Consider the following 13,005-nt stretch of genomic DNA (forward strand, 5'->3'; position numbering starts at 1 on the left):
GCTGCTTGTTTGGTTTTTTTTTTCTTTCAAAAATACAAACCATTATAGGAAACCCTCAAAGAGAACATTTGATGCAGGTTATATTTCTTAAAGGTGAGTTATTCCACTGTCAAACATGTATTTCTTTGCTAATTTCCGATAGTGGCGATAGCAAGAGGGGAGGGACATCCGGATGGCTTTATCCCAGCAATGTACATCTGTTGAGCCAGAATAGTGTCAGGTCATTCCTGCTAATGCATTTGTATTGCTATTTTCAGAAACGAGTTCTCAAGGTGCAGTTCAGCGACAATAACACATCTAATATTGCAACATGCAAATGAGGTCAGTCCTTGAGATGAATACAGTAAAGAAAGAGGGAATTAAAAAAACATTCAAAAGGTCATTCGGTCAATATAATATGTAGACATTAAGTAAATCATCATTCACCAGACAATGAAAGAATGCTAGATTTCATCATCCCTACTTTTGAGTCTTTGACTTTTGTAAGAGAAATGTTAATAGCACTCCCTTCATAAAGCGGCTTCGTCTTAGTGGCCTCCTGGCCTGTTGGGTCCCTGGGTGGTCCTGTATTTTAATCCATCAACAGTGGTGGAATGTAATTTAGTACATTTACTTTAGTAGCGCTATTAAAGTGTTTGTTTGAGGTGTTTGTATTTGAGTATTTTATTCACCTATACTTCTACTCCCATCCATCTATTTGATAGTGTGTAACTTTGAAGATTATAGCCTATAATATGATGCATTGTTATCAATTTAACAAATGGAGGAGGTAAAATTATTTATACGCTAAATAATAATTCACGAATATAACACTAAAGGGGCCCATTCTACATGAGTACTTTTACTTTTGAGACGTTAAGTACATTTTGCTGATACTGCCGTACCTTTACTTGAAGTTAATCATTCTTTTTTTATAATAACAATATATCAAATGATAATGTGAAAGAGCTCCTAGTGGTGAGCCTACAGCGAATTATCACTTGAATCTGCAGCTCCTCTCAGCTGTACAGAGTTTAAAAGTGAGTTTCAGCTCACTTTTTAGCTGTCCGGCCCACAACTTTAGTGTTTTCAGTCACTCTCACCACTCTCATAGCGTCATGTCAGGCTGTTTTCAGTGAAAAAGCTCTAAATTCCCACTAACTGGTGACTATAGTGGCAGCTAAAGAGCCAAATATTTCTTCTCCGCAGTTGGAAGACCCCAAAAACTGAGCTAAACGAGAGCATGTGCTGGATTTAAATACATCAGGTCACCAGAATTATGACTCTAAATAAATGATAATGTTGCTTCCTAAATGATGGATGTAAGCAACTATTTGCCAACAAGTTCACCATGTCAACAAAAGATGATGCTATGTTCAGTGGTGTAATCTACGTGATACGCAGTATACCCACTAAGAAAGTTCCAGGATTTCCATATACCCACTTAAAAATGCCCAATGACACGTAACAACATACTTTCCATTACATTTTTGATATATTTTGAATTGTCCTCTGTGTTCTTGTTCTTCATATAGGCTAAATAAAGATATTTCCACCGTAAATTGGTGCATTAAAGCGTATCCAAATGCAGAAAATGAAGTTGCTGACGCTCAAAACTTCCTTGGGGAAGGACACCCAGACCCCCCACCATAATATGCCCCCCCCTTCACCAAAGGCAGATTCTGGCCCATATATATAGGTCAATATATATACAGTACAGTATACCCACTACAATACATTAGACTAACACCACTGGATATGTCAATGTTATGTTCACAACTTGTTAATGCTACCTCAGCTGTTGCAGGTTAAAGGGGCTTAATGCAAACCGTTTACTATATAAAAGGTATCTTCACATTGTAGTATTAGTACTCTAACGAATCTGAGTACTTCTTCCACCACTGCCCATCAGTGACACAGTCCGGTATACAGTATGAAGCCTGGTTTGAAGCAGCCACTAGGTGTCGCCCTCGGTGTGAATTTCTCCCTCAGTGGTTTTTGGTTTTGGCTTTCCCCTGGACACTGTGAACCCTCCTCTCCTATTGGCCTATTTCTAGGAATTGCAGGTTTGGCATGAAGTTAAAAGTAAACATCAACCTCCCCTCACATGTTATGGGAGGATTTATAGCCTGCATATGTATGCTGTAGGAGGCTGCAGCAGTGCTTATAGAAGCCCTATAGACATTTTGGTACACACAGAAAAGAAGTAGCCTAGTAGGGATTCACTGCGAAATTATCAAATCAAAACCAACAGGTGGGACCATTTAAGCACAGAACATATTCCCCAAATAGTTCTGTTGCAAAAATGTTTTATTATTGCACAAGCCTAAATAATCATTTTGTTGCAGGATACTAATAGCCAATTTAGGTGTAGGCCTATTCGGTGTTAATTAGGCTACACTGAATTATCCTTCTGCCAAAGTTTTAGTGATTTTTATTGGCTTGTAGTTCAGTTGTTATAATGGCTATGTGATTAAATCTGTATTGTCATATTAACGTCATTGTTTTTGTTTCAAAATAAAAACTATCTTGTGTCCCATATTTATCAGCTGTTTAGGCTGTAGCCACACAAACCTAAGCGAACTGTTTTCCCAACATTTTGTTGGTGTTGCGAAACAACACACATGTAATATTGCCGCGCTGTGATTGGCTCAGGGTGGTCTCTAGCTCAGCCTCTGGCCAATAGGCAGGCGGCGTTGTTTGTGCACCGCTCCTGCGCTGCTATAAAGCAGCAGCAATGAGGGATGAGAGAAGAAATAGTGATTGAAAGAAGCAAAAGACACATCCTGCATGTGAATTTTCACCGCTGCTCCTGTGTGTGTTTGTCGTCGAGGGACACTTGGACCTGCAGAGGCTGATTTGACTGAGCGGCTCTATTGTCCCTGAAAGCCACAGACTCCGGTAGGTCCGCACCATGGATGCTCCACACCGGAGCTCTGACACATCGCACTGGAGGAGAGGATGACTCATATTTGCCGTCACCATCTCACCGTGACACAGTCTATCCCAGGCATCACTCTGCAGCAAAGTGTTCTCCTTCACTTTGAGCATTTTCCTCTCTGTGTTGTCCTTTGTTTTATGGCTGCAGAGAGGAAACTGAGGCGGCAACAGCACTGTTATCAACTTTATCAGTGTTTTTATCGACCGAGTTTCTCTGACTCTGATCATTGTGTAAATTTACTGCAAGACACGCACAGTTTATTAGATCAGATTAAGATGAATTGTTACAGTTGTTTCTTTCAGTTACCATCAGGACCGATCACATCTTCCGTTTCCCCTTATTTTGCTCGGGCATGGTGACGACAGTCGAGCGTATCATTCAACGCTGCATGAAAGTTATGATTTCATTTCTAAAAGAAAAACGTCTTGATCTCACACAAGCAATTATGAGGCAGCAGAATAACAGCTGAGGCTCTCGTATCTGGGAGCTTTTCTTTGTTGCCAGTTGGCTCCTACTTTACTGTCTTTGTTTCAGCAACACGATGGTATTTCCCCGTCTACTGTTGTTGATGCTGAACAGCTGAGCGCCTCCCGGTAGCTGAGCGTCTAGTTACTAAGAAACAGTCCGTATAATTCCGGAAAAATACAGATGTTGTCTTCAAAATAAAAGCATAAAAATGCGGAACAACATTCAGTTTCTTAAAGTAGGCGATTCAGGACTTTAGTTGGGTGCCAATGCATTCAAATAGCATAATGGCTAACGTACCGGCATCAATTACGCTCAAATACATTAATCACTTTTATTAATAGGCTATAGACGAAACCTATCATGTTATGGCCTACTATTATTGTAGTTGGAAAACGTTTCTGTATGCATATATTTCTGTTTATTTTTATCTAATGTTTATTATTTTATATTTATAATGATAAAAACAAAAAAAGTCGATGTAAGCTTAAATTTTATAGGCCTACATTGACTTGTTTTCCCCTCACTTACCAAACCTTGTAAAGTTGCAACATTTATAAGACTTTTATTTTGTAACTAGCAACCGGAACACCGATGTTTTGTTCTGGCTAACTTGACTCTGTGCAGGGAGGGGACTGGAGATGCAGATTGGTGGTGGGGGGGTGTTGTGCGGATGATTTCAGTCCAGTTCAGACCAGTTCCAGTGCTACTCTTCATTCATTGCCATACTTTATCTTATTGTTCTCAGTGCATATGATCTGCGATTCAAAATGAAATGAAAACACACCAAATCTAGTACATCCAATCTGCACTGTGTGTCATGTTATCTTTATTTTTCGTGGTCATCAGTGCTGGGGGCGATGAGTGACCAAGTTTGTCTTCCGACAAAAACAGTAACCTATGTCATACAGAATAAGAGGACAGTGTTAAGTAATCATTTTTGCAACAGTTATTAGCCTTATAGGCTAATGTAACACACTGGAATACAATGAAAAAGGCCTGCGAGTGCAATTCGTTTCTATTATCGCATCATGTTTGACCCCTGTAAAATCTGAAAGAGCATCACTGTGACAGTTCTCACATGACACAATCATTTAGCACATTATTTCCTTGTTCTCAATAAGTTATTTCATTTGTAAATCATTTTTGCAGTCAAGTAAATAATAAGCTATTCGGAAATTATTGAAATTAGACTACATGTATTTACACCAAATATGTATCAGTTTATCCTAATTACTGATACAGTTCCTCACTGTGTATAACAGTAACAGTGTGTCGGAGCAGATATGCATTTAGCGCGAGCTCTGACAGCTAAATAACACAGTCTCGCGCCGCACTGGTTCGAACCGGCTGTAGCTCGCGCTGCATTCGCGTGCAGTGGAGTTTTCTGCACTTGTTTCTCCCAAATTAGCTTTATTACACTCAACCGTAGACTGTACAGTTATGTTTTACAGTCTATGCGATCGACAGGCATCCACTTTAATAGTGAAACGTTTTCGTTTATGTTTCCATACAAACTAAGGAAACTAAAGCAGATAGTTATCCTGTCGAGATATTTTAACAACCAAATGGCTACAGGTAAACTATTTTTTTTACTCTGAATTGTTGACATCGACATTTAGAAAGCTGGAGTTCATGGATTTGGAAATGTGGTTCTAGCATCAAACTCAGAACCTCTACATTTGATTTGTAATGCAAAAGCCCAGAAGAAACTCAATTTTCTGACAATAAAGACCCATCTACAGTCTGCTCCCACAAAGGATGAATGCAACATCCTCAACCTCACGTGTAGCTGCTGCACGAGCTATATCACTAGCAGCCAATAGCAAAAGAGCGGATAAACCGTCAAGCCAATCACATATGTCAGGGGGCGGGAGTTTTTAATATTTATAAGAGGGGCTTATGCACCTCAAAGGGCCCAGCTGTTTTCTGGTTCTGGGTGTCTTCCTCTAGATCACCACAATCATAATAATAATAATCATCATCATCAAGCAAGAACTAAGAAATATATATGTTCCAGGCCCAGAGAGTCATCCAGAACACTTTATTGTGAAACAAGCACCTACTCAGAATCAGCTTTATTAGCATATGTGCTATAAGTATATGTGCACAGGTACAAGGAATTTGTCTCAAGTTTAAAGTTGCTCTCAACATACTCGCACACAGTTCCAAGAAAAGTGTTCAGGAGAAATAGACATACAGCTTAAAACGAGGACAACAACGCTGAACAAAGACTATTATGTACCCTACATGTAACTAGGTGCATGTATGAATATAAAAAAGAAACAATGAACAACATACAATGTCTATTAACAATTCAAGTGTTTCTGTAAATTGTGGCGCAGACTGCTGGAAACAACAGACCATTTGTTTAAAACATGATAATTATCGGTAATAGCCCAAGTTCTCAGTGAGTAACAAAATAAGTGACGCAGCATCAGCCTCACACATTATCTGGCATCACTTTTTTTTTCTTCTTTTTTTTGTCTTTTTGAAAATCTAACCCCAGAAGATCCCCAGAATCATCTTCTCATCCCTATCCCTCCTGTCTTATTCTTCCAGGCTCCAGCAGCCTCCCTCACTTCCAGTGAGGCCAGTGAAGTGCTACCTCCAACCCAGCCGAGATGGCTCCCTCCCTGGCCACAGCTTTCTCCCGCCGCTGGTGGATGGCGGTGACGGCGGTCATTGAAAACCTGCTTTTCTCTGCTGTGCTCCTGGGCTGGGGATCCCTGCTCATCATGCTCAAGTCGGAGGGCTTCTACTCCTACCTGTGCAAAGGACCTGGTGAGTCAGCTTTATATGGTTATCATGTTTAATAGAAGGGGCGGGAGGTTACGGGTGGATTTCAGGACTTTTAGATGAGGGAAGCTGCAGAACTCTAGAATTGTTTTACCCCATTCTTTATGGGAAGTACATTTACAAGTACTGTGCTTCAGTTCAATTTTAAGGTACTTGTACTTTACTTGAGTATTTAAATTGTATGCAACTTTATGAATCTACTCCACTACATTTATTTGCTATAGTTACTGATATCAAAATTTGCCACGTGCCACCTACAACCCGCTTTCACTACTACTACTGCTGCTGCTACAAGCATGGACGCATATTTCATGCAAATAAGCTACATATAGCTTATCTCAAGAGCCAACAGTCCGGTTTGCTTCCTGCAATTTACAAAAACATCCTCTTTCTGGGCTTTTTGGATTTAAATCAGAGTTTGAATGGGCTGTTAATGGGACCACCTTGCATGACGACGCCCTGAGTGTCTTTGCTGTGTAACCAAAAGCTTTCAACACTGATTGCATCAGAGTGAAACCCCACTCTGGGGTACTTTTCGCTGAGTGGGTGTGGTTGAGTTATGGAGATTTAAGGATACACATACAAAAGGATATTTCCGGAAGTGCTTAGGTTTCACCTTTAAAAACGGCCTCTCCATATTGTCCAGTTCCTTATTTATATTTTGAAAGTGTTATTTCCTCAAAGCGGCCTTGGAGAGAAGCAGCTATCTGCATATTAGCAAACACACAATATTCTTATCGATCCAACGGTTGGGATTGCCTCATGGAAAACAAGTTGATATGCCAGCATCAGGCCGGCTCCAAACAACCCTCAGAAGCATCTATGAAGTGCTCTGGCACAACAAACCGTCAGACAGACGGTTATTTTATTCTGCCCTTAGTTCTCCATGATCAAAGGTGATGCAGGGAGCGGCTGCACTCAGCCAGTCATTATTAGGTTGTTTCTTTACGATACAAAATTGCTTATGCTTGGAAGATCAAATCAGATGACTTTGGTTCCTCTTAGCTGGTATGTGGTAGCCACTCATCAGTCAGATTAAACATAACAACATACGTAACAACAGTTCATAATCATATTCATCACCAGTGGGGTTTTGAGTCTCCATTGCCAGGCAGCTGAACGATGTGTGAATGAGACCATTCATTCCCCACAGTGATTATCACACAGGCAGTTTTCTGACTTTGTCTCTTCGATCCTCTGGTTGTGTCTCTGTCTGTGTGTTTCTCTCTTTGTAGCTCACAAAGGAGCAGTGTTGAAAGCCTTGCAGGGTTAATTTGTGCCTATGAAGCCTTTTAATGGTTTTATCGCTCTCACATCACATTCACTCACATTGTCTGAGAGCACTGTCACTGTAGTTTTCCACACTAGGTCTGTATTAACTGTGTTAACTGCTCTTAGATAACTCTCATTTCTATAAGCGGATACAGCGTGTGTCATTTACCGCGAATTAAAGCTGATTATGCATTGGCATTTTATTATAGCCTGTTTATCTGATTGGATTAGGTTTAGGTGTCTCATGCCATTGACTCAGGTCCTTCCACAGTGACCTGACCCATGTCCCATCACTACAGGTCTCCACTCTTTCGCCCCAGCTCTCTGACCTGCTAAGTGGTGATAAAGCAGCAATTTTTGGTGTTTACTTGTGGGACCGAGAAGTTTGAAATCAGGTCAAGAAGGTGCAACATACGCTGTTTTTGTTTATGTCTTTACTCATATCATCACTCACATCATCAATCATTGTGTTTCTCTGTCCTCAGTGCAAAATATGTGCAAACGTGTAGCATTGCTCTACTTCTAGTGTGCAATGGAGCTTTCTGCATTCATCATTAGGCTGAAATGCCATTGTGAAATGTTTTTTTTGCTTTGTGGTGAACTTGTGGTGAACTTGACCAAAAGTTCAGTTTAATCTGATTTAAAATCAGATTAAATGAAAGTTCACTTTAAAAAAAAGAAAAGACATCTTGATACAATACCCACATGCCCATGTGAACAATGAAACCGTTTTTGGTCGCTGTAATCAAACCTCCTCTCTATACTGTCCGAGAAGAGATACCACTCTAAAGCGATTCTAATGTAGGTTTTGGGGGACAAATCCACAGTTTGGTTCTTTGTAAAAATGCATTATAAAGTTCAGTTGAAGCTAATATGAGGCTTCTAACAGTCATAGTTTCAAAATTAATAGGGATCTTACTGATTTCACTGTAAAATGCCCTCTTTGTGTTTCCCAGGACACAGTTTTCTTGCTGTGCTGTGGAGGAGGGATAGTAACACAAAAGGGAATTTTTAACATTTCATACATTATAAATTTGTTGTTGCCTCATATTATCTTCAGCTAAATTTAAACATTTTTTCGCACAAAACAAGGACTGTAGATGTTGTCTCTGATCTCATACATTTGATTTGCATGAGGAAGAGATTTCCTCTTGGCCTCTATTGACAAGAGGAACAAATACAGTAACTGTTTCAATGTACATGTGGGCGTTGGTGTTGTTTCTCAGACAGACTTGAAAAACATGTGAACCTATCCTTTAATCATTAAACCGTCATTTGAAAGTGCCTCTTTTTCGAGAGTTTCGGCAGCTTACACTTTTCTATCTAGTTATTTCCTATTCGCTGTTCGCTGAAGACTAAATAATGTGTCAGTTAAAACAATATGGGACATGATGCAGGTCAGGCACAATGCATGCTGGTATTTTGTGATGGTTAGTGAGCCTATTTGTTTCCTACATTTAATGCATTGTTGGATGTGGGTCCTTTACATGGTGTATTACAGCACCACAACAGGGAAGACAATTTGTGAATGATTAATCTGTTGTCTGTAATTCAGCATGGCAGTAAACAGATTGTTGACAAATTAAAAGAAAAAAACGACATAACGGGTCCTAACAGGGTGTTGTTCCACTACTAGCCTCTAGGAGAGCGTTAAATCTCCTTGGCATTACACTCTAACATTGTCGGCCTAATGATGGACAGTTTGATGACGTCACATGAGGCAGTTTATCAGACTTCACACAGCTCTCTCTTGAGCCACAAAAGGTTTATACAACTTTTTTTCACAAATGCAGTAGCACTCCTCAACACAGGCATTAATGTGTAAAAGTGGTGGAATTCCTCTTTAACAGCTCTTAACAGAGTCAGAGGCCGAGCTGGCTAGACTACATTGTTCTGCACTTTGTAAAGGCAGCCCAGTGTTTGACTGAGGAAACGTGAGGAAATGTGTTTTATCAAGTGGCATGTCGCCTACCGCAGCAGCATGACTTAGAAAGGAGAGCCACAGCAGTGAAGAACCAGGCAAACACAAAGAGACCTTATGTATCAAGTCAAAATATGGATTATTAATCTTGTGTGCAAATGTTATGCTGCACACACCCTGTTTGAACTAGCTGTATGTTTAAACTGCATGTTTATCTCTGAAAAATCAAACCTCCACTTAAAGTTCACAGTTTCTATTCCTACACTGTGGCTTTTTTTTAAAGAACAAATTCTGTGTCAGTAAAACTGCTCTCCCACAGTTATGTTGTGGTTGTACATGTGTGTTTGTCACACAGCAGAAATGAAACGTGCATTCCTGCGTCTCTCATCTCTCGCCTCCCTTTATCTCGCTTTGTCTCTCATGACGGGGTCTGTCAGCACGGTTCTTTCACTCCGATTGTTGGTTGTTTCTGCGAGATAAAATGTGTGTGTGTGTGTTTGGCCCTCTTTGCTCTGTCCCTAGAAAAACTTGTTTCCATTTAAACAGAATGTACTTCATTCCCAAAAAGAAACGGTGAAGGATTTGAATAGTTTGGTTCCCTTCTCATCTCCTTAAATGAGCTGTGTGTATCCACTTGTGTGTTTCATGTTGCCATGGGGCTGTTAACTACTTATTGGACCTTATAACCAACCAACCAACCATCACTTGACCCCATCACCTTTGCATAATAAGGACTGTGTCTTTATATGAGCAGCCTCTGACTGCTAATTGTTTGATGACATGGATACTATTAAATGGATGAGGTTTGTGTACTGTAGGATCTGTTAGCATTATTCCTCCTCCTCACATCCTCTGTTATTACTTTAATGTCAGTGCATTGTTTTAATATGCTATGAATATCAGGTTGAGTTATGTATCTTGGTGCCATCTACAGGTGAATACAGGGACAACTTTAAAGCCAAGGAAACAAAGCTGTAAGTGGATCCTAGTAATCTTTTAACTAACTGACTCAGAGGAGTCAGTTTGACAATAGCTGTATGTATAAGGGAAGCTTATAGGAGAGAAGGGAGTGGCATAAAAAAGCAAACAGGAATTTGGCGAAACACACAAATGAAAAGGCTCTAAGGGCGTTGACATGAACGAGAACAAGATAGCAGGTACAAAGTGTTACTCCTCAGAAATAACCTTTCACAGAAGATCAAGTCAGCCTTTATACCCTTGAGTGTATTTGCCTGTGTGTGTGTGTGTGTTTTTTTGTGTGTGTGTGTGCGTGCGTGTCAGGGCTTTTCCCCTATTGACTCGGTTTTGCCGCGGCCATTTGATTAGTCAGCAGCCAAGGCTGCTGGGGGACAGATGCTGCTAACTTCTGTTAGTTTAACAGTCAGCACTTAATGTTCCAATAAAACCTAAAATACCAGCCTGAGAGGGAAGAGCAAACAATTTCCATATTGACAGATAATCACAGAGTGCTTCTGAAGTCCATATTTTTGAGGTTTTAAGCTGCGCTAGATCGTCTGTCATTGTTCCACCACACAAAATATCTCTGGATTGGAATGACATTGTGTACAGACATTTATCACGTTTCCAGTGTAATATCTCCACATCTGCTAGATGAGTTGGTACACAATTTTGTTCAGTCGTAAATGGTTTCCAGAGGATTGATCTGTCTGACTTTGTTGATTCGGTTTAGTTTGGTTGACATTAATGGAGTGTAACATCTCCACAACTATTGCATGGATTCCACTGAATGTGGGACAGATATTCATGAACAGAGGAATTGTAATAACTTCAATGACTTTCCCTCCTAACCTTTCCTTAACTTTTCCTCTAGCGCCATTATCAGGCGTACCTGTAAAAACCTATAAAGTCTGTCCCATCAGCCTCAGCTGAACTTTGTCTTTAGTGCTAATTAGCAGATATTAACATGTAAATAACACACAAAACTAAAATGGTGAACATGGTACATGTTATACCTGCTAGGCATTAGCATGTTAGCATTTCATGATGCAGCTGTCAGCATTTAGCTCATAGCTATAGTTCATTTTTAACAGGGGAGATGGGGTTTAATTTCATTCACCCGCAACTAGCAAACCCGCCCTATGAATGACTCTTTTGGATCTGCATTTTCAGCTATATAGTTTAGTGAATATTGTAGATCCAAGATGAAACAGAACAGAATGGCGGGGCTCAGAGAAAATGTGGCAATTACAAATCTGTCTGCTACTTCAGCACCACGGACAGCTCCATGGATTAATCAATACACAGTAATGTTACTGATATTTCAGAGTCATGGCCGGGGCCATAGATTCTAACTTGCACAAACCTCAGTCAAATAAAGAATCAATGACTCATGTTTAGGAACTGCTAGCATTACTGTAGTCTTGTTTGACTTTGCATTTCATAATTATTTTGTGGGAAAATGTCCCATTAGGTTGGAGAATAAAATCAAAACTTTTAGGGACACTAAAACTCTCGACTGAAAACCAAGATAATTACCACAACTACTAGTGCAACTACTAATACTACTGATCATGATGAATTCAATATTAACTTGTTGTATGAAAATCCATTCAGGTGAATGTTTTCCCCATAGACCGCTTTGTGTACTTGAATACAATGCATCCCAGTAGAGATGAATGACTTTTAATGAAAGCCTACAGATCAAAATAGCTCTGCATCCTCATGTTCTATCCAACTAGTCCTTTTTGTAACTGCTAGTTTTGAAATGCTCTAGAGCTCAAGTATCCCCATAGTTCTCAGTGAATCTATGTACCAGCATTAAAACAACACTACAGTCATCAGATGTTCATTAGGCCACTTTACCTTTCACCTACATATATCCTCACGAGGCACGGGCCAAGTTTGTGCACCAGGATGCATTTAATAAGAGATTATAGCTTCCTGTTGTTCCTCCAAATTCTCCCCCTTAGCCCAGAGACCAATTTGCTCAACAGGGCAAAAACACCCCTTTAAGAACATAGTGGGAAAGCAGATTTTCAGCTCTGTTGTTTTTTAGATGCAGTCCTTGGCCTAGATATCCCTCCTTGCTCTAGATATTAAATATGTGGTTACTGCTGAGTGAGTCTCTAATGTTCTCCTGGCAGTTTGACCAAAAAACAAGTCAAAGTGAATGAGGAGTTGTTTTCCTCTTTCGGCCCTCCACTCTGTCCCCTGTCTGTTTGTGTGTTGGTACCAGCACAGTTTCACCAGAGGCAACAGTCTAGCAGATTGACGAAAATAGACTCCATGTGAGCTCAGTGGACTGTGTTTACCAGTGATTCAGCACGAGGCCGACTGGGTCAGTGTCTGTCTGTGTGAAACTGTTACAGAGAGTTCCCATCCACCATGTAAGGGTTCAGTTGTGACTATTTGTGGCGTCTGTTTACCCTGCATTGTGTTGTTTTCCCTCCAGTTATTTTGTTTATTTATTAAGTAATTAAGAATAGCCCATTTCAGAGTGTTCTATTATATATATATATATATATATATATATATATATATATATATATATATATATATATATATATATATATATATATATATATATATATTATATTACTGGATTATTAATAATGCACAAATGTGTAAACAGCATTCTAAAATTGCAGTCTGAAGTGGAGCTTATGTG

The 13,005-nt window shown here is 39.8% G+C and overlaps 1 protein-coding gene across 1 annotated transcript in view; it reads left to right on the forward strand.

Moving 5' to 3' along the window:
- The first annotated feature begins 2,721 nt into the window (after positions 1-2,721).
- LOC120573621 (large neutral amino acids transporter small subunit 4-like) overlaps positions 2,722-13,005 on the forward strand; it is a 29,977-nt gene continuing 19,693 nt past the window's right edge. Inside the window, exons 1-2 of the mRNA XM_039823458.1 lie at positions 2,722-2,880; positions 5,948-6,169. Coding sequence (XP_039679392.1) covers positions 6,010-6,169 — 160 coding nt within the window. The 5' untranslated portion in view covers positions 2,722-2,880; positions 5,948-6,009. The remainder of the gene's footprint in view (positions 2,881-5,947; positions 6,170-13,005) is intronic.

Source organism: Perca fluviatilis, chromosome 2 (genome assembly GCF_010015445.1).
Source record: "Perca fluviatilis chromosome 2, GENO_Pfluv_1.0, whole genome shotgun sequence".
NCBI classification, from domain to species: domain Eukaryota; kingdom Metazoa; phylum Chordata; class Actinopteri; order Perciformes; family Percidae; genus Perca; species Perca fluviatilis.